The sequence below is a fragment of the Fringilla coelebs genome, assembly GCF_963513975.1.
Source record: "Fringilla coelebs genome assembly, chromosome: 3".
NCBI classification, from domain to species: Eukaryota; Metazoa; Chordata; class Aves; order Passeriformes; family Fringillidae; genus Fringilla; species Fringilla coelebs.
This window is the reverse complement of record NC_140030.1, coordinates 49,965,189-49,987,694: the sequence shown is the minus strand read 5'-3', so window position 1 is coordinate 49,987,694 and position 22,506 is coordinate 49,965,189. Positions and strand designations below refer to the sequence as shown.

Here is a 22,506-nt window from a genome sequence, read left to right as displayed (position 1 = left end):
CACACCGAAGAAGTTGTAGTTCAAATTTATGAGCCAATTGTAATTTATATTTTTATTATAAATACACTCATTTAATGTTTGAAATACACTTTTGCTGCTGATCAGTCTCTATTGTAAAGTTTGTGCTTGCAGGGAGAACTAGATCAGGAGAGACAACAGCACGAGGCAATGATTGCTGCCATGAGAGAAGAGGAAAAGTTCAAAGTTGACAGAATGGCACGTGACTTGGAAATAAAATGGACGGAAAATCTTCGGCAAGTATTATTGGTTTTTATTCTTTAATAATAAATGAACTATGTATTATATGCAACTGTACTATCAAATGCAATGCAAAGCAAATGTTTCTGTTATTTAGGATTTTCCAATTATTATCTTTTGTACCTCTTGCACAAGGGCCCACTGCATTTTAGTTATTTATCCTTTGTTTTTAGACAGGAATGTAATAAGCTTCGTGAAGAGCTGAGGCTGCAGCATGAAGAGGACAAGAAGGCAGCCATGACTCAGTTGTTGCAGCTGAAAGAACGTGAAAAAAATGCAGCAAGGGATGGATGGCAAAAAAAGGTTGAAGATCTTTTAGACCAGGTAACTAACTATGGTGTCTTTGAGAATTGGAAAGCCATTACAATTTAATTGTTGGTGCCTTATTACCAAGTAAATGAAATCAATTGGGATATCTGGCTTTTAAATTAAATTTTTTAGCATAGGGCTTTTTAAATTAATCATGATTAAATATTTTATTAATATGTGGATATAATTTTAATTATATGAATGTTGTTCTTTACACTATATGTGAATAAAACTTTTTACGGTTTTGAGGAGAGGAGGAAGAGGATGTTCACAGTCTCACTTCTTCACTACAAGATTGTTTTGATTAGGTCTGTTCATCTGTTGTGCTGTTAAATATCTACCAATGCTAATTGTTTGGACTTAAAGGTATCCTCTATCTTTACAAAAGTAATAATCCCATATGTGTACAAGAATAACACTGCACAAGTCTCTGAGAAGTCAAAATATGTTTCAGTTTCTATGACACATTTATAACAGCTATGTCTTAAGTGATTTTGGCCATTATTTTGGGATAATTTTGTGTGAATACTGAGGTTTTTTAATGGTAACTCTTATTTTTCATCTCAGTTATGTTAGATAATTCAAAGAAAATACTTGCTTTGTACTTTTTCCAAATCATAAATGCTGTAGAACTGGTTTTATTGACTCCAGTTTGAAGAAATAGCTGATAATGAACAAACATACTTTAAAGTAAGAGTAACAGATTTTGGAACTCATTAAATGACTGAAATGACTTAAAGTGATTTCAGGGTGTTATTGTGGGATGACTTCTAATTTGCTGTCTAATTTAGGAAGTCTAATAACTGAACACACATTTGATTATACAGCCTCTCACAGGAGCACGTCACCATATATTTTGTTGATGGGGGAATTTAAGCTTGTCAAGTCTTGTGGTTTTGGCTCATAAAAGCTGGAGGTTTTCAAAGTTCTTGGTCTGTTACTTTTTACAACAGGGGCATAAAGAGAATTGGACTCACTTGATTCTAAGTTTCACATTACCCAAGTTTCATTTACTTTCTTTACTTCTACCTGTAAATAGTGTTTTGTCTTGAAAGGGATCTATTTAACTTTACATAGTCTTAACATACTTTTATCTCTGCCTTTCAAAAATACCATGTTAAATCTAACCTACAGTTTCGGAATGGAAAATTACCATATTACAAATTAACTTTTTTTTTCTGCCTGTGCAAGAAATTTTGGAACCAGAAAGCTAACTGTAGTAAGGAGAATTTACTAGAGAATTGTCGGACATAGGAAAAGGCATATGCAAAATGGCTGTTTATCTTTTTTCTTCATATCTTTTACTGTATCAGAACTGTATGCAAATAGTGTGACTTTCCATACCACTGTTTGAATTGGGTAGGTATTTAACAGACATTGAAAAGTTAGTGTTGGTGGTAGGGAATTAAGCTTTCCCTCTGTAAGAATCTGTATTTTATCCATTACAGCTGAAAAGAGAGAATTCCAGACCATAGTGTAAGAAATTAATAACTTAATCTTGGAGAAATGGACTTTTAGTAAGTGTGTTCTGACTGCGGTACACAAAAGATAGTCTCTGAGAGTTGTAGTGACCTGGATCGCAGAATCACAGACTTGCTTAGGCTGGAAGAGGTCTCAGGAGGCTGAATTCAGTACTGCATTAGAAGGTTCTTAGGGCTCTGTCCAGTCAGCTCTTGAATAAGCTCTAAGGATGAAGATTCCACAGCATCTCTGAATAATCTCAGTTATTGCTTAATTATCCTCATAGTGAGCTTTTTCTTTCTATTTAGACAGAACCATCTCTGTTTCAGTTTGATTGCAGTCTCTCATTGTTCTGCTGTACACATTTGTAACAAGACTGGGTCCACTTTCTCTGTAACCACCTCCTAGGTACTGGAAAAGTATTAAGTCCCACAAAACCATTTCTTCTTTAGCCTGAGCAAACAGAATTACCTCAGAAGGATATCTGTTCCAGTCCCAGCCTTCTTGGTGGTAGCTCTCTGCTGAATATGAGCAAGTCTATCAACACGTGTCTTGTACCAAAGCTGAATGAGCTGGAGGAGGCAGAATATGCCCTCCAGGTGATGTGCAGTGAGGGCCAAGTGGATGGCACTGGTCCCTTCCCTCAAGCTGCTGATTGCTGCTACAGCCCAGTGCGCTGCTGGCACTCAGTGCTGCCACACCACGCTGCTGATTCTCGTGTAGCCTGCTGTCAACGAGGTTGTGCAAAGCAGGTCTGTGACCCAGTATGGACCAGTGCATGGGTTTGGTCCTTCCTGTGTCAAGGACCTTGCATTTGTCTTTGCTGAAGTTTGTGTGGTTCCTGTCAGCCTGAACTTATAACCTAGATGGGTCCCTCTGGACAGCAGCCCGTTTTTTCAGTGTATGATATCCTTTCCACTGTGTTGCCCTCCACCTTTTATTCTTCCCAGCTTGGTGTCACCCACAAACTCCATAAGGATGCTCCTCTGTCTCCTCCTCCAGAACTGATAAGGTACTGAACTAAGCAGGTCCTGGAATGCCTTAGAAATTCTACCCTGAACTAGAACTGCCTGAGATACTGCAGTAGGGCTGTGAAATTGTGGATTTGTTACACCCTGGTTTTAATTTGTGGGAAGATGTATGTAAAACCCATTTGAAAGGTGTGAAGCCTGTATAAAATTAGGAAGAGAGGGAACCCAGCTTCTCTTTCTGTAATTCTGATTTTTACACCTGAAATAGTGGTCTGCTCTATACCAGTAATATTATACAATGATTTATCAAAACAATACAAGACCAGGGTCTGTGCTAAACATTTGTAAATCATGATTTGACAACAAATGTGGCCGATGTGTGTTCTTTATGTTGAGAAAATGTCTAGAGGTTCACCACTTAGTTGTATAATTTCTGTTCATAAAGGGTGAATTCAGAAATTAAGTGCTCATCAATACAGGTGCCATTTTCTAATATGTATTGATGCATCTCTGATTTGATTTAACAACAAGCTACAAGCAAGTGTATCGCCTATCTTGAAGTGTAGAAATGGTTATGTAATCATAAAGGGCTGGAAAAACAGGTTTAAATATAGCTACCTAAACTGTAGAAAAATACAACATAGAGTATGCCCACCTGGGAATGCTGCTGGCTGGTGCTGGAAAGCTGAATGAGCAGACACAGATAAAAATGTTAATTAAAAAGAACCCAAACAGTTTCAATCAAAAAAATTATGCCCATAAAGCTAAGCTGATTTGAGTTTTTAAAATTATGTTATTCTGATCTACAAATTTTTCCCACTTCTATTTGTTGCACATTTGAGAGGTGGTATCTAGTTCTTGCATAAAGCTAGGTAATAGTTTTGTTTCCATACCAGTAATGCTAAATGGTCCCTCACAGAATGCAGGTAGGGTTATTGTTATTCTAACAGTGTAGCTTTGTTATGAATAAAAGAATCTTCTTGAGATGAAATGCTACTCAGCTGATTAAATGCTTAAACATTTTCTTGCTGGTTGCAAAGCACCATCAACACTTAGATGTGGTTGGTAGTTTAACTAGATCATTGTATAGAGACCAAATGTGTTGTTTTTATCTCTGATACACAAAATTATTCTAGAAGACAAAAAAGAAAGTGCTTTTTCCTTTCTTCCCCCTGTAAATTGCACCTAGTACTTCTGTGTCAATCCATTCATGAGTTTCATAATGAAATATGCAGTGAATTCAGATATACTTGCTCCTTCCCATTCCTCTTAGCTCTGTAATGGGGTTTTAACGCTTTTCTTAAAAACATTTTACTGCTGAGAAAAGCTTCAGCCAGGGCCAAAATAGCTGGAATTTTCTTTTTTTTTTTTTTTTTTTTTGAAAGCATAAGCATGTTCTTTCTTTGTCTGTTTTGTGCAACCTTCCTCTCTGGGCACTGAAACATACAGGTTAAGATTTTCTTCTTATCTGTTTCTTCTTGTGATATGTTTTTTTCAGTAAACAGAATCAAGCGTTCTCATTGTGGATGGACTTTTCTATTTTTGAGCAAATATTGGTTCTCCTGTCTTCCTTACTTTTCAGTAAAATGTTCCAGTAAAGTAAATGTTTTTGTCATTATTTTTTCCCATATGTAGCTTTCCCATTCTTAAGTAGCTTCATACATGGCCAAGCATGTGTGACATTCTTCTTTCTTAACTTTGTCAACTTTTCACACCAAAAATATGTCTTTTATTAATGCAAATACCAGAAGTAGTACAGCAAGACCAAAGTATACTACATATGTTTTGTGGCTGTTGTTTGTTTTTCCTACTGCAAAGACTCCTTTTTTGAAAAATATGTTGAGATTTCCTCTTCAGAGTTTGTTTCTGTGATGACATGCTCCTTTTTAAACTGTCAAAGTAAATAGGAGAAACTTTGACTTGTATCAAAATGTAAATATTTTCTTCTGATGTAGTTATTATTCAAATTATAGTTTTTGGGAAATAACAAGCTCAGTCTTAACATACTGGTCTAAAAATCCTGATTGTTCTGCTGTTGATGGAATGCTGAGAAAAGTCCCTGAGCGCCTGTGCACATTTATAAGTGGCTTTTGATCAGGCTTCATCCAGAATCAGTTACTTCTCCATCTTTAGTTGCCTGTGTAGAGGTGCTTATTGTAGAGCTGATGTGCATCCACTTCAACAAAATCAGGAAACACTGCTTTCTTTCCCCAGCACAAGGATTACTGGCCTGTTCCACAGCCTGGGTAATCCTTGCGTTAGAAGATTTGCTGTCAAATGGATGCTGGAAATTTTTACAAGAAATAACTTGCACATACCTGGTATCAGTTTCCAGAAAGAAGGGAGATAAACTTTCAGCACAGAATCATTTTACTCAGCTTCCTGTCACTTGATATTGTCCTGAACACCCTGTCTAAAGGCTTGTCTGTCAGAAACAGAGTGGAGGTAAATTTCAAATAACTCCCTCCTAATTTGCTGTGGTGATTCTTGTATTCAATAATACTAGTAAGGCTACCATGACATCTAGTGGATGGCAAGAGATGTTGGGCAAGGTTTAAAAAGCACTTAAAAAAAATAAATCTAAAATGTGGAAATCCAAATGAATTAAAAGAAAAGCCATACCAAGGAGGGAGAAAAGAGCAGAGGCACCCTGGAATGCAGTTCAGGGTAATGTTTTATGGCTCTTCTTCAATCTGTAGATACCTGTTTTTCCAAAGGAGCATGTTTACTTTGACTGTTAAAAATTTTGAGAAGTTAATATAGCTCTCAAAACTGTGGTCATAATGGGACTGTGCTGTAACTCATGCAGCCTCACAGAGAATTAAGGGAGATTTGGGAATTTCTGCCTAGATCCATTGTCTGTGTGCATCCTGCCATTCACCACTGGTTTAGAAGAATTGGTGCTCCTTTATTCCAAGTGGGAAACGTATGCTTTAAACAGGTCAGCAGGTGCTTCACATGAGCATGTGGGTAATCTCATGGTACGGACTCACTGCAGCTCTCAGAGGGCCAGCTACTGAGGGTGCTTCCCCTGCTTTCATGACTTTCTGCTTCTCAGCAAGGAATCCCTCTTGTTCTGGGCTCCCTGTTCTCTGCAGAGATGTGATCCTGATGATGAGTTAGTGCATTTCTTCTGTCCACACTGGTCATTGGAGTGTTGTCTGAAGCTTGGGCATGAAAACAAATGCCTAACATTCATCTGTTTGTTACAAGTCCTTGGTTTTGATGAGCCCGTTTAGCCCAGACCTTGCCTTCATCATTATTTCACTCTTTGTTTAAAAGATTCTGAATATAATGGAGGAAATTCATTAAAGACCATTTATAATTAAGAGCTACTCAGCAAAACAGGCAAGTAAAAGTAACAGAACAAATCAGTGGTTTTGAAGTGTTTTCAGTAGGACACAGTAAGAATACTAACAAGTGTGAGTTTGTTCTCTGTTTTATAATAAATGTCTTGCTTGAACTTCTTCATCTCTCTTTTGGTTCCTTCTTAATTTTTTTTCTCCCATGATGTTGTTTTTAATTCAGTTAAAAATATATATCTAGACTAATGTTTGAAGTTGATACTTTCATATACAAAGAAACCTGTCTACCTGATCCTAAACTTCTAATTGAAATTTCATGTCATGAGTTTTTGTTTGGCAGTAAAACTGGAAGAGATGGAAAGGCTTTTAATTCTATTTGTCAATGGATGAAAAGAGCATTAAATTCTTAGTGTTGTGCACGAGTAAAAAGTTTAATTTGACATTTGGAAGTTCACACTTCCAAAACTAGTAAATAGAAATCTAAGCCAAATCCAACAGTAATACCATCCCCAAAATAAAATTTTAACCCTATATTTATATATTGTTTTTCCCTTAAATATAAGATAAAGACTTTGGCAAGCATCTAGTTTTAAAACACTTCTTAGCCTCTTTGTGCTGTACTTGCTCAAGTAGCTTTTGCTTTTCGTTCAAAACCAATGAAAACAGTGGACACTGGAAGGAATGAGAGAGAACTGATCAAGTGGGGCAAAATTTGAGATTCAGCAGATGATTGAAATTCTAGATTAAGGGAGAAATTAGTTAAGATGTGTCTGCAATCTTTAAATTCCTGACAGCATTATGACAAATAAATGAATGAAGCTCTAGTCACTTTCCAAAAACTTTAAAAATTACCAGGACATTCAAATGCACTTGTTTTTCCCCTGACTGTTGAACTTGCAGTTTGTTGGATTAAGAGTGGATTCTAAAATCCAAACAGATTCAAATCTGCAAAATACCTAGGCCAACCCATGCCATTCTGTGATTTTGCCTAGAAGTGTGATAGATTCCTAGAACTGGAAAAGAGAAAAACTTCATCTTTTTAAAGCATCAGAATAAGTTTCCCACCCTCTGGCATCCTGGAGATAGCACCTTCCCTTTGGGGTTGCTCCAAAACCAGGAGGAAATCAGGACCAATTAGATCCCAGAGATTATTAAAGATTTCAGAATGCCTCCTATATACTTCTTTTTTCTCATCAGAAAGCTGTTGAGTTTTGAGATAGGGAAAGGACTCTAAATGCTGCTTTTTCTTACCAGTCAGAGAGGGCAAACTTTGATGTAGCTTCTCCAGTTCCTAGCATGTCAGAAGCCTCGAGCCAAGTACAAAACATCGTAGTAGCAAACAGCTGCTTTCCAAATCTCTGTGGAGTCATCTGCCGCGTAAGCACTGCGCAGCCAGAGACTGTGCATCTGCTGACAAATCAGTCCTCTTCAAAGACCTATCTCAAGGGAGAGTTTTAGGGTTGTTGTTGCCATTATTAGCTGGATAAAATGGGCTTATGCGAAAGGTCCCTTTGGCTTCTGTGCTAGGCACTTCAGAAACTCATTTCTTTTACTAATGTCTGATGGGTGCACATAGGATTTCTTCTTCAGAAAGCATCTCTGGGAGGTCATTCTTAAAATGAAGCAAAGACTCTGTAGCAATCTAGGTCTGCTTTGATAAAACAGATAAAGTGGGAGCTTTCCCAGTTAGGGTGTCAGGTTTTACACAAGAATTCCTGTTTGCCAGCAGTGTTTTGAAAATTCAGTAAACCATATAGCCAAGTCATTGTGACAAAATATGACATTGAAATGTCAGTGAGGGAAAAGTGTTACGTAACTGAGCTTTGGCTGATATAAAGACTGATGCTGAAATTAAGTGTCAAGCCTCTCTAATCTCGTTGAAAGTAATTTTTTGTTCAGAGAAACCATAAAACGGGAGAACTTCCATGCATTCAATTAGTTAATGTCCTGTAGGAAACAAGGTAACTGAATGAAAATGTGAAAATGTCACTGGTGCTGTAGATGTCCTTCTTGAGGAAAATTACACCATTTCATCACCAAGAATGGCCCTGTGACAGCTGTGATGGGAACACAAGCAACTGTTCATTACAGCAAGCAAACACAAAGCTTGAATAGCTTCAAATCACTGAATCTGTTTTTTACTACAACACACGTTTGCCCAGCTAAACTGAAAACTCAGCTCTTGTCGGGGAGATGTTGAAAGAGAGCTGAGAATTCCAATCTTGTTCCATGTATTGTTTGCTAAGTCTTTCAGTCCTGCTGAGCAGCCTGCAATGATCAGTGGGTTCTTAAGATGCTGCATATTAAGATGCAGATTCTATTCTTTGCTGCATCTCTGCTCTTCCTCTCAGTCATGATGAAGCTTTCTTGGTTGCATCTGAGACTTAGCTTTGCATATGCTAAGGGTGGAGAGGATAATACTTCTCCTGAAAAATGAGACAGCAAAATCAAGTAAAATCATGTTAGCTAATACATATATACCAAGTTCAGGTGTGTTTTCAGAAGTTTCTGTACTTTCAAGAAGTAAATTAATTCACTTGTACATCCCATAGGTTTCAACAAGAATTGAGCAAAGGTTTCTTATACCACAGTAACATCACAAACGAAATCTTGAATTCCAACCTGTAGAAATAGAGTGATATTTAAACCCACTTGCTTCCTTGTTTTTTAATCCCCATCATAGATATACAGGCAATAATAATTATGCCTGCATTCTTTTTAGTTCTTACTAGTATCTTTTTCCAGAGCATGAATGGGCCTTGCTATGGAGGTACTCATAACAATGTCTGTAATTTTTATGAAATTTCTTAATAGCACTTAAACCAGTGCTGTTTTGGAGTACTGTATTCTGAATGTGTTCTGCATGCTTTTGAATATTCAGCTGCATCTGATTGTATTGCTGCACATTTTGCTGGAATGAGCCCTCATTCCAATTGACTTGCTACATTATTTTTTACTTGGAACTTCTCTTCAGTGTAGTGCAATGACAACTTTTCTGCTTCAGGTGTAAAATCTAAGTATTTCTTAGTTGTACCACAATGCTGAATAGATACACCCACCAATATAAAGTCCCAGATGTTCTAGAAAGTGAGTATTTATTTAGCAGGAGTTCATTCCTGCTAAATAACAGCTTCATGACAGCAGTTCATAACAGCTTCCCCCTTAAACAAACCAAACAGATGGGAAAGGAAGCACAGAATAGTTGCCTGGATTTGTTCAGAACAGCAGTGTCAAAGTCCCGTGTTGAAATCAGAGCTGTTAGATGCTGGTCTCTTGCCTTGTCTGCTGGAGTATGATGCCTCCTAGTGTTCCACTCTTGCATAGACTAATGTATAACTCTCTTTTAATAAACTCATTTTGGATATTTCACAATAATGCATTTTTATTTTGTGCCTTATTTTACATTCTTGAGACTGAATAACAATTTCTTTTTTTATTTTGGCAAAGTGTTATCTAGTTCCCACCTACAGGCTTTCAGGCTGGTGTCAAAATACCTGCTGTCTCCTGGAGAAAGCCATCTTCTTCACCAAGCTGTGACAAAAGGGGAAAGTGGTCGTGCTGGATTTGAAATTGCTCTCACTTAATTTCTGATTACTCTGTTCTGTGCATGTGTTTGTGCTTATCTATATAATTCATATATAAAAACACACAGGCATTTTCATATACATATGAATTATGTATATTTGTATGATCAATAATATTTCACAGAGCATTTCTGTGGCAATATGTTGGGATTTTTTGCTTTTCATTAGTAATCACCGCTGGTATAAGTGGTACATTAAGTCATTTTATTGCTGGAGACTTTCAGGAATAGTCTTTTATGTATGCATTTGGTTCTGAATTTTAAGAAAGATTAAAGTAGTATTTTAATAGAAATGTCTTCATTAATTACTAAACTCATTTTCTGCCCTATAACAGTGAAAATTTATCTTTAATATGACGTACTTAATATGCTTGTGATATTTGAGACACAGCTGATTGTTGCTTGTGCCCTTATATAACATCTGTTCATGTACTTAATGATTTTTTCCCAAATTTTTTTTGCCATAAAAGAGAAGAGAGAACAAGTGGATAACTTCAAAAGTGTTTAGTTGTGTAATATATCTCTATACAGTATTATGTTAAAGAGATAGTGCTGTACTGTGTGTCAGAAACATAACATGGTAAACCACATCATTCTGTTCTGTGTTCACTAGCTTATAGACTAAGTCAAAGCAACATGTTCATATTTTTTCCTGATGGCTTTCAACTTATTTTTCTCTGATCAAATTATAATTAATGGTCTATGTTTACCCTTCCTTCCTTATCCCTTTTTCTTTTACTTAGTTGATTTCTGAATGTTTCCCTTTATTCCTGTGATCTTTCCTTCATAGCGGCACTGTCTCGGTGAAGCTTTGCATAAATCTATCAGCAATGTAAGTGATTTGCACTTACAGCTTGTGAACAGGGCATGCTTGCACTAATCAACCTGCATATCCTGCAGTACTGCTTTACAGCTTAAGCCCATGAAAGGGGAGACATGATAATACTTGAGACGAGAACATGTGCTGCTATCAAAGCTTGTGGAGTGCATCCCCTCATCTGTCTGTGACTGTGTGCGTGTCACTGGCATCGAACACTGTGTACGTGGTCATAACATGAGCGGCGTCCTTATGTCATTGTTAATGCAAGCAAGCTTGTGGGCAGTGCAGATGTGTATTGCAGAGCTTTCTACAAAGCATGGGATTGATGCTCTACTATAATTTGCAGTTTTGCAGTGTAACTCATAATTGTAGCCAAACTTTTTCTATTTTTTTTTTTTAATTCTCACTAATGTTTTTAATGTGCTGAAAACCTGGGATGAAAGTATTGGAAGTTCAGAGAATGGTGTTTAGTGCTCTTTTCTTTTGAATCCTCAGTACAGAGGTGTACAGAAAGGGTAGTCTAAGGACATATGAAAAGAGGCACTAATGTTCTCAAAACGTGCTCTTAAGGATATCAGTCTCTTCACTGAATAATCAAAATATTATTTAAAATCACATGCTCCTCTAAAAAGACTGATATTTTTACCTTTTTTTGTACTTTTCAACATCAAAACAAATTATTAGAAGGGTAGACTAATCTGACTTGCTTGCTAGAATCATTTAATCCTCATTGTCCTTTATTTTCTGTATAGTCTATTGATGCAAACAGACATCTCCAGACATTGACTCATTTCAGGCTATGGTTTTGCAGTCACTTTAATCTGGTGGAAGGATGAGCTGCTCTTGCTTATTCCTGTTCTCCTTGAAGATGGCTTCCTGCCCAGATGTCAGACTTCTCTTGGTCATCTGAGTTAAAATGTTTTCCACATTTCCAAGACAGAAATGAAAACAAGATCATTTTGCCCTTGGTCCATGCTCAACATATTTATAAATTATATACTGATAATTGTCAGAATTTGGAGCAGGAACTTAAGTGAGAGATAGATTTAACTTCAAGCCAAAAATACATTTTTTCATGTTATTTCAATTAATATTTGCCCAAGTTACCGTGGTTGACTCTGACTGTTATCATGAAAGGCTTGTTAGAGTGTGATGATTAAATTACCTGAGGTCCTGCAGGACTGGGCAGGACTTCCCCTAGAACTGTACCTCCTGGTGGCCAGGGTGGACAGGACAGGACAGTGGTGAGAAACCTGAGGGACAGAAACATGGTCAAAGGGACCAGTGGGAATGGGCTTAGAGATGAAGAGAAGGACCAGGTAGGTATGAGGTTACAGAAAGGTGGGAAGGAGAGAAGGGCCCAGCACTGAATATGGGATGAATTAGAGTAGATGGTGATGTGAGTAGACCAAAGGAAAGTTTAGGTAAAATAGCTGGGTTTTTTTCCTGGAGAAGGATGACAACCTCATTGCAGTATGAGAAAATGATGCATATATGAAAATTCAGAGCTGGTCATGCTGGCAGGTGCATGGTGCAAACTCACCTCTTTTTAGTGGTGTGAGTTTCTAGGGGTGAAGACAAAAAATACAGTATATATTATATATAGATATTAAATAAATTTATAATCCACAGTGAAGGTAGATTATCAGTAGAGTTACACTGGTGCTAAAAATACTTTCTTTTACAGGTTGTTGATAAATAAGTAAGGTAGGAAACTTTGCAGCTTATAAAAGCTTATTCAGAATAGAATAGCTGTAAAAGGCCAAGGGACTTGGCAATAAAATATCAGATTAAAGCCAGTGTAAATGCAAAATGAAATGAAAGAAAAAATGTAACTTTTTCTGTAAAATGATGAACCTTACCTTGGTCTGTTACAACTAGAAAATAGGTTTGGGGACTATGATATATAATTTTATGAAAACATCACCACAGTTCTCCATAGGAGTCTCAAAAGCAAATAAAACTTTAGGAATATATGAGAGAAACAGAGAATATAGCATGTAAAGCCATGTAAATCAGTACATAAAAACAGAGTTTACTCTCATGTCCAATAACTTGTGCTGCTTTGGACTCCTAATCTTAAAAAAGAAGTAGTAAAAAAGGGGTAAAAGTGGGGAAAATGTGATCATAGATATGAAATAACTTTCATACAAGGAGAAACTCATTAAGCCAAAGCAGTTCAGTGTGGCAGAGTTTGTAAGGAGAGAAATGATGGAGAGCTGTAGAAACATGAGTAAAACACAGCAAATGAAAGGGGAACTTCTTTTCACTCCTTTCCATTACAAGTAGTGAAGATCATCATGTTAAATTGGCATGTCTGCATGGAACTTGATACAGGATATTACGGATACTAAAAGCTTTTATGGGCTCAGATAATGGTTTTTATTATTTCTTCTATAAATCTGCTCCAAAATACCTCTTCTGGTTGAAGAAACATTGCTAGTTCCAGGTAGACTACAGAGTCAAGCTACATTTATGCTTCTTGGCCTTTTTTTCCTAGGGTAGTCCTGGTTGGTCCTTTCTGTAGGCAAAAACAGAGATCAGATAAAACTTTGGTCTGACACTACAATTTTATATGAAATTTGTATTTAATGTAGTTAGTAAAATGTTTTACAAAACATTGTGTAGACCTTCCCTACACTCCTTTAATAGTAGCTAATCTTTTTCAAAGGTGTCTGAAGTACAATTCTATTTACACAATGTATATTAAAGGTAGAGTGTATATTCCCAGACACAAAGACTTTGTGAATCTGAAATACAACAAGCTATGCTTATTTCATTTAAATTAGTCTGGTTTTTGTTTTCTTTTGCTTTACTTCTAATTTTTGTTTCTGTAGCTTTTTTCTTTCAAGTCTGCTTAAGCTGTGTCCTTCTGAAAAAAAACCTTAACCCATGTGTTCGGCAGCAATGTTCATGCTAGAAGTTGTACTTGGTATGCTGCAATTAATTTTTTGCTAAGTGGTGGATTTAATGTTCTCTAACTCAATAACTTGATGTGCAATGTCGTTACAAATTTGACATAATTAATTTTAAGGTATGCTGAATCAAATGACACTATCAGACTTTCATTTATAATTCCGTATTATGCAATGCTCTAAGGCTTGAAAAGTACCATTACCGATTCCAATTCTTTGTCACTTGGCAATTTTATTATCCTTCCTTTGAATTACTGTAGCAAAATTCTCTTTTGGTTAAATCTTGTTTCTAGAACTGGAGGGTATCTCATGGCTATAAAGGGAATACAGGTTTAGTACTTTCAGTCTGGAAAGTTGCTATCTGATGTGGAGAGCAAAGTTGAATATTACTATAAAAAAGAAATGGGACTAAAAAAGGAATATAGTGTACTATAATACTTGTTGGATGAAAAGCATTGTTTGTAAAATCAGGTATTTCTAAGAAATTAGTTGTTTGTGACTCAGATTGTTTAGATCTTGGAAACAAGCATAAAAATCACTCTGATAATCTTACTGAACTAACAGAAAAGTGCGTGATGGGGAATTCATCGAGTATTACTTTTTTTTTTTTTGATGTTGAGTGGTACTGTTTCTTTCTAAATGAGAAAACCACTAGTAAGGTAGGACCAAAGAATACAAAAAGATATAAAAACCAATGTAGATGTCACAGGCTGTCCTCCCCTACTCCAAGTGCAAGATTATCCTTGCAGAATGGGTGTTCCCCTGAAGAATAGTTTAACAATCAAGTGTTTGATTTCAGACCTTGATAGTGTCATTTTTATTGATCTTTTATATAAAACCTAAATAATCTTTGATAATTTGGCCATTAAAAATTGTTTTACATGTAGTCCTGCAGTATGAACTAACCAATATGATAATCCTTACAAAACCACTAAAATGTCCTTATTATATCTCTGATTATATACATATAACATTAACAACAGATTCAGTAGATGGATGACATTGCTTGTCTGTCTTTTAGCTAACGCTCTTGCTCTAAAATTTCAAATGTTTTCTGCTTCTGAATGTTGTCTTTACAGCTGATGTTAGTATGAATGACTCATGAATATTTGCTGTTCTGTTGTGGGTTAGATCTCCTTACTGAAGCAGAATCTGGAGATGCAGCTTTCCCAGTCACAGAGCTCTTTGCAACAGCTACAAGCCCAGTTCAGTCAGGAGCGACAGAGACTGACTCAGGAGATCCAGGAATTAGAAGAAGAGCATCAGCAAAGGCATAAATCACTTCAGGAAGCCCATATCCTTGCCTTTCAAAACATGGAAGAAACAAAAGAGCAAGAACAGAAGGCATGTTCATATGGTTATTCCAAATTCTGTAGAGAATATTGCCATTTTAGCATTTTGCGTATACTGGTGGAATTAGGAAAGAGTCTGCGTAACTACTACATTTCCTTTTCAGCTGATGTATTGTAGTAATACTGTTATCCAGTTAAATCTGAACTAGACATATTGAAAATATTTTCTAATACTGGCATTGTTTCATGTCTTGCTTTATATGCACATACATAGCTGTGTGTGTATATATGTAAACTTATTGTCAACACATGCATTTCTTTATGGTAGATTGACGTTGTTACCCCTAATATTATATTCTTATTTTGATTTTGAGTAGGAATTTTCCATTATAGTTAAGTTTGCATGTATTTTCTGTCAGTAGACTCCTTTGAAATGTACTTTATATTTTCCTTACGTTAAAAATTGTGTTAGCTATGTTCTGTGACTTGTAAGATAATTTTCATACCCCACTCAAGATACTTTTTAAAAACCTCGACAAAGCCAGCTTTAAAATTGGAATTTTGGTAGTACATGGCATGCGGGGGGGGGGGGGGGGGGGGGTTATCTTAAGGTTTTTTAAGTTCAGCCCCAGAGTGTGCCTTTGCAATCAGTTTTCACACTATGTGCCCTGAAGATCAGAAGATGTGTATCAGGAGCATACAATTCATACAATTTCATGGGGAGTAAACATGGGTGTCCTTAGGGAGCAGAAGTCTGCAAATGTGTGCGCACTAAACCCATTTATGAAACTGCACCTTATTACATTGCTTGCTTTTGTAGATATATCTGTGGATTGATTTTTTTTTTTGCTTTTCCAGCTGTGAGCCAAATGGGTTTTGTGCTCAGATAATCTTGGTAACTATCAAGTACTGAAAAGAAAAAATATGTTAGGGGAATAAGAAAATATGAGTAATACTAGAGTGGTTTTTTTTCTAGAGTATGTCAATGCCTACTTTTTGTTTCCAGTTGTTTATTGTGTATAAATTCTTTGAGTTGGTGTAGAACATGTTTTGTCAATTTTGAATTCATAGGAATTAGAAGAACGTTTACAACAGAAGCACTCGGAAGAGCTTCATGCACTGAAAGAAACACATAAACAAGCCATGGAAGGCTTTAAATTGGAGATGGAACAGGAACTTCAGACTCTACGATTTGAGCTGGAGGATGAAGGAAAAGCTATGTTAGGTATAATCTTTTCATATTTGGAAATGGGTCCAAAACCGTTATTTCTACTCATGCAAATATACATGCACGTGTGTGTGTGTGTGTGTGTGTATATTATAACACTGTAGTGTCTCTCTGAGTCATTCAGTATTGACCTAAGTGTTCCTCTTAAAATCACTATAAACTTTAATAGGTACGCCTAGACTCTTCACTTTGGAAATACCTCACCGTTAAGGCGTTTTGAAAGGAGTAAGCAACCAAAGTTCCTGATGGAGAACTGGTGTTTTCAGAAAGCAACAGGAATAAAATACAGGACAGTTACTTAGCTGGCGTAAAGTGTGTTTTAGATCAGCAGCAATACTAGATGGAGCTGGACTGTTGCTATTAATTAATGTAAACATGTCCAAATTAAACTTCTCTCTTTGTCCATCGTAACCAGCTTCCTTGCGCTCAGAGCTCAACCACCAACATGCAGCAGCAATTGACCAGCTGAGGCACAACCATCAACAAGAACTGGTAGCTGCCAAAATGGAGCTTGAAAGAAGCATAGAACTTGGCAGGCGACAGGTAGGAAGCATGCCTGGGATCTGGCTGTAAAATGGCATGGTCAGTATTCATTTTTCCCTTTGCTGGAAAGGGAAGAATGAGAACAAACAACAAACATGTAAACTTTCAAAATCATCCAGCACCAGCAGCTAATGCGTTCCTACCAGTTTCCTAAACTTCCTTGCTTAGCTTTTTCTGCCTTCTACAAACCTCATTCAAAACCTAAAATAGGCTCCCATACCCAGGTAGTTTCCTCTCAGAATGGCACAGCCATCTGGGAGCACCTTGGCTTGCCATGGGAGGCAAGTGCCCATTCTTGCAAAATTGTATTCATCCTCAGCTGCCAGCAGGAAGGAAAAAGTTGTTTCTCTTTGAAGCCTAAGAGATATGGAAAAAGAAATAGTTGCTTATAATCAAAGGATTACTTCAAACTGAAGAAAAGAGTACACAAAAAAGCCCCACCAAAACCAAGCCCCCAAAGCCGGTATGAACTACCTTTGCTTTCAGTAGCAAACTGGTTAATTCATCTTTTGTCTTTCATTTTTCATTTTACACACAGTCAGTTTTTCTGTTAGCAGTTAAAAATTCAAAGTTAAAGCTCTATTGAAGGCCAGACTCCTGGAAATAAGAGGACTGGAAAATTACCTATTTATTTGCCTATATAATAGGATTTTCAAGGTTTATTTACTGATACTCCAGCACCAAGGAGAAGGAGTCAGTTTAGAAATATATTAACAGAGGAAACAGGGTTTGTTAGACATAGCCTTTATGCAAAAACAGAGACAGTCGAAGGTAAGCCCTTTTTAGCTATTCTTGCTGGTTTAACAGTATGGGCACCAGAGGCAAAACCAAGGTGCTGTCATGCAGGATTTAGGGGGATATAGTTTCAGTCGTGTGTTGTTTAAGCCCAGAGTCTGACACCTGAATGAGATGTCAGAAAAAAAAGTTTAAATTACAAGAGGTGGTGTTTGATCCAACCAAACAGGGTGTACTTTTTGCCTCCATGATCTGCTAAACATGAGCTTTGATTGTACTGAGGGCAAAACAATTACTGAGGTTTCCTGTGTTACAATGCTCATCACGTCACAGGCTCAGAGTTAAATCAGGTGGAGAGTGGTCTGATCAGGAGGATTATATTTGCTACTTTTTGAAATATTTATATATGTAGATGTAAATTTTTCCTCTGCTTTTTCCTATTACTTTAGCATAGTCTTTATATAGGGAGATAAGTATTTATATTTAATTGTTTGCTCTTAAAGATGCCCTATGAAGTTGGTTCACTAGGACTTACTTGTATTTCCTCGAGGCATGAAGGCACAAAACACAATTATACATAAAGCTACTTTGGAATATCTGCTGATTTTTTCTGTGCAAACTATATGGTTATTAAATACGGTGAAACTGTGGAATAGATGGAAATAGAAAACTCTGAAAAAGTTATTTTCATTACAGACATTTCTGAAAGGAGGCACATTATCAAAGCCATTGGAATGGGCTCCAGCTGGGTTTCCCAGATATTAACTTCATTGGAATTTCTTATGGAAAAAAAAAAAAAACTTTTCTTGATTAATTGGACACAATATCAATATAACATAAATGATTTAACACATGTTCTGCTGTAAAATATTTATGACCTATGTATATATTTTTAAGATAGGAGACTTCAGAATCAGTTTTTGTTTGTGCAGGGCATAGATCTTGAGCAATTTTCTCCCTTTGAATGGGGCTGTAAGGGAGAAAAATGTTTCTCTGGATTGTATGCTTATGAGGCAGAGAAAGTGAAATGTCCAGGCCCTGGATCTTCGTGATACCTGTTTTTTTTTCTTGTATGTGTGGGCAAAAGGAAAATGTGATGAGCTATCCCAGTTTTAATAGGCAGTGATAATCATGGATTTTAACTCTTCTTGCAAGTGGAAATCATTTATTACATAACTTTGATTTCTTCTTTCTTTGTACTTTGATTTTTTCTTTTCTTTGTACACAATTAAAAGACCCTTTGATTTGGTAGTAATTTGTGTCAGCATGAAAAACTGAAAAAATTGTCTATTGGGTGGAAAATTCTTCTCAGATGTTTTCTTCCAAAAGCAAGTGTTGTAGGCACCACCTCTAAGAAACGAGTCTACCTAAAATATTTTTTGCTGCTTTTACTTTTATCATAGGAAAAAGAATTTTTGTGCCGAATATCAGATCTACAAGATGAACTGAGACACCGAGACCATCATATAGCTGAACTCGACAAAGAGATCCTGCATCTTCATGAAAATATAAGTGCATTGACGAAGGAATTAGAGTTTAAAGGGAAAGAAATTCTTAGAATACACAGTGAATCCAACCAACAGATCAGGTATGAGTTCTTCTACTCTAAATTCAAACCTGTATTGTTTCACTTACCATTTTACCTAAAAACAATTACTGTTTGCAGTTTTAAATTTATCCTCTTAATCGAGTCATGTTTCATATCATTTAGTCTTCTTTAGCAAAGCTATGCCCTTTACTGGCAAAGTTAGTGACTATGCTGTGCAGTTAAGTGACATTTCAGTGACACCTTTTGGCATATTTTAGTAGCAGTTCCCTCAAGTGTTGATTTTTGGTGGTTTTTTTTTCCAAATTCATTATGTTTATTTATTTTATAAAGCATTAAAGGAGATGCATTTTCCATGAAATAAGCTAGAAGATTGGAGAACAGTAAGTAGTAGGCTTTGATGAATCAGTAATTCCTTCTGTGTTGTTTGATATTATGTAAGAGCCATTAGAAGCATGGCAGAAAATCATGATGAACAAAAAAGTCTGATTTTAGAATAACTCTTTTTTTAACAAAAACTAAATTAAACAGGATACATGAGCAAGATTTAAGCAAGAAACATGAGAAAGAGCTGGATGTCTTGACAGCAGATCACATCAGAGAGAAACAAAGCATGCTGGCAGATTTTAATAAGACCCAAGAACTGCTCAAGGAAATTAATTCAGCTTTACAAATTTCGTAAGTTTTGTTGCATTAAAAAAAATTGTATGTAGCTGCGTTTGAGTGAATAGTTTATTCTGGTGTCCATAAAGTCCTAAAGATACTACAGAGGTGCAGATGCACAAATACCTCAATCAAGTAGGGGGGCTAATCTTGCATTCTTCAGGTAACACAATATAATCTTCATAATCTTTAGGGGAATGTAGTGAGGTAAGTTGTTAAGGGTTTGAGACCAAAAAATTTCACGTAGGAAAGATTAAATCTGTGCAGTTCCTAGAAAACTGGAGAAAACATTATTTCAAGTAGTTTCTTTCTCAAACTTTAATACATCTGTTTTGAGAACACAAGAATTTTCTCTACAAGTTTATAAACAATACAGTATTTACAACTACTGAGAAGTGAGATTGTAGCATGAGTGATGCAAGCATTTTCAGGTTAGGTAGCACAGGAAAATTAGTGTATGAAATGGATTGTATGAGCATAACAATAACAGAAGGCTTAAGAGTTTACCTGAATCGAAATGCCAAGAGGGATTAGACCACCTAATGGTGGCAGAAGTGATGTAATAGTGTGTCACCAACGAGTGTTTTCCTGTCTTCCACATTCTTCATTTGCTTTCTCTGTGGTGTTACCCATTTGGTCACAGTGTCTGGTTCAAGTTTCATAGCACATTGAGGGCTTCCTGCCACAAAGTTGTCACTAAGGGATTTGTATTTGCAGCATGGAAGATTTATGGCAGAGAGAATAAATTGGTTCTAAGTTTTTGATAGGAAGCTTTTCTAAATAAGTATCAGCTACAAATGGACAGTAAGCCAAAATGCATCTAGCTTTTTCTGGATAATGAGCCCTCAGAAATTGTCTTCAAATAAAATGGTTATAAAATTCTAGTTTTCACCCCCTTGTAATTGTCCACATGCATGCTCTTATGCCTTGATAAATGTGGTAGCTTGCCATTCAGTAAATTAGGTGTAGACTACTTCCTGTTTGCTGCATTTATCTTGTATGAGAAACAGGCCTACAAGCAGCCACCAGAACTGTTTTGGAACTGTTTACCCTAAATGGTTTCTGCATTAAGTTGTTTGGTCTCAGTGGCAGGGAGTTTTCTGAATTTAGATGGTTTTCTACTCCTTGCTTTTGCTCATTTTAGAGCTTTGAGGAAGCAGCCACTGGCCCAAAATCAGCAAGCATCATCCAGGGTGCCCTGACCTGGCTTTCAGTGTGTTATTTCTCTATTCACACTGAAGCCAGAAGCTGTCCAAAGAGGAAACTATGTAGAAAAGCAAACAAATTTAAAAAACCAAAACCAAACCAAACAAACAAAACCAAAACCAAACCAAAAAAAGGCCCCAAAACAAAAAACCAGAACAAAACCCAAAAACACACACACACACGTACCCCCACCAATCCAGAGAAATTTTTTGCAGCTGTTTCTCAAGTAATTGTTCACAGGTTCAGCCTCACCCAAAGCATGGCCTCATGAATGTTTGTGGAATGGAGAATGTGTCTTGGAATACTTGAGAGTGGGTGTCATCAGTTAGGCTCTACAACTAGTCTTAAAATTACAAATTGTCTATTTGAAACAGAAAAAAAAAAAACCAGTTCTCTGAAATACCTGAAAATAAAATGACAACTGTGTGTAACTATCTACTATACTCTGGGGATCTATGTACAATAGCTTAACCCAGCATAAAAAGTATGCACAAAAATTAAGCCAGCTGAGGCTATTTCTGTTCTGCTGAGTCAAATGCCTTCTCTGCAAGTAAAAACAATCATGTTGTTCTCATTCATATTGTCTTATGTAATTACATTATATAATCCCCTCAGAATATGTACAGGTTATTTGAAGGTTATTAAACTATATATATCATTTAATATTAACTGATTTTTCAGCTGCAAATCAAGGTAAAATCTCATAGTTGCTTTTGGAGAGAAAATATTTCTCTGAAGTGAAAAATTAGGTCTACTTCCACGTGTCTACAGTTTGTTTAATTCTTGTGGAATTAGGCTTGCCCTGATATAGATTCAATTTAATTCAAAGATTTTTCTCAGAGTTTGATTGGAATTTCCTTTCTTTTTTTTCCACTAAGTTTGTTAAATTTCCTGAATCTGTTCTGATACTTGGTTCACTAATCTGCATGAGAGCTGAATATGTGAGAGACATATTTTAGTACTTTCCTTTGAAACTATATTTAGCATCATGAGCATGTTGTTAGTTTAAAGGAGACACAATAGCTTAAAATTGTCATGTCTTCAAAACTTGTTCTTTAAGTAAAAGAGATATTTATGCAGTTATTTGTACAATTCGTCTCTCAGTTGGCTTATTTCACTTCTCTCCTTTAATGCTTTCCCACCAGACATTTCAAATTTCCTCTTAGTTTTTTTTTCAAATGTTTATTAGTTGTTACATTAGATATCCTAATATCCAAGTGTTATTCCTTTTGTTTTCCAGCTCATTCCTTTATTTCATCTCTAATGGTACTAAGTAGCTTTTGTGGAGAAGAGTTAGTTACCAATTAGTCTTCAGTGTTCTTGGGTATCTTCTGTTCCAGTATGTTCCACATGAACTGAGGAAGATGCTGTGGTTTTGAATACCTTATTTTTAGCCTGACTTACAAGTGGCCCTTTTCAAAAATGCAGTAGTGCATGCACAGGAAGGATGTTAAGTTTTTAGAATGTTCCCTAAATTATTAGCTGCTGGAGCAAAAGTTACAGTTATTGGAGCTTTTTTGTTTCTTTTGTTTCTTAACTATCTAAAGTGGAAGGAGAACATAGAAATTAATTTCCTTCAAGGTGGTAAGAAAGTCATCCTCTGTTTTTACTCCCTGAACTCTCTTGTACTTATCAAAAATGTGACTATTCACTCATCATTTAACACTGGAT

General features: G+C 36.3%; 1 protein-coding gene across 7 annotated transcripts in view; it reads left to right on the top strand.

Annotated features, from left to right (window-relative positions):
• FAM184A (family with sequence similarity 184 member A) overlaps positions 1-22,506 on the top strand; it is a 73,112-nt gene that overhangs the window by 42,401 nt on the left and 8,205 nt on the right. For 3 of the 7 annotated variants that reach the window (XR_014616014.1, XM_084202252.1, XM_084202248.1), the window contains exons 8-15: positions 133-254; positions 432-582; positions 10,678-10,719; positions 14,754-14,966; positions 15,986-16,139; positions 16,558-16,685; positions 18,824-19,008; positions 19,498-19,644. Coding sequence is in view for 6 of the 7 variants with exons in the window: in XM_084202252.1 (XP_084058378.1) it covers positions 133-254; positions 432-582; positions 10,678-10,719; positions 14,754-14,966; positions 15,986-16,139; positions 16,558-16,685; positions 18,824-19,008; positions 19,498-19,644 (1,142 nt within the window). In the remaining variant the exon portion in view is untranslated. Of the gene's footprint in view, positions 1-132; positions 259-431; positions 583-10,677; positions 10,720-14,753; positions 14,967-15,985; positions 16,140-16,557; positions 16,686-18,823; positions 19,009-19,497; positions 19,645-22,506 lie in introns of all 7 variants that reach the window. The other 4 variants (XM_084202247.1, XM_084202250.1, XM_084202249.1 and 1 more) reach the window with 4 other exon arrangements.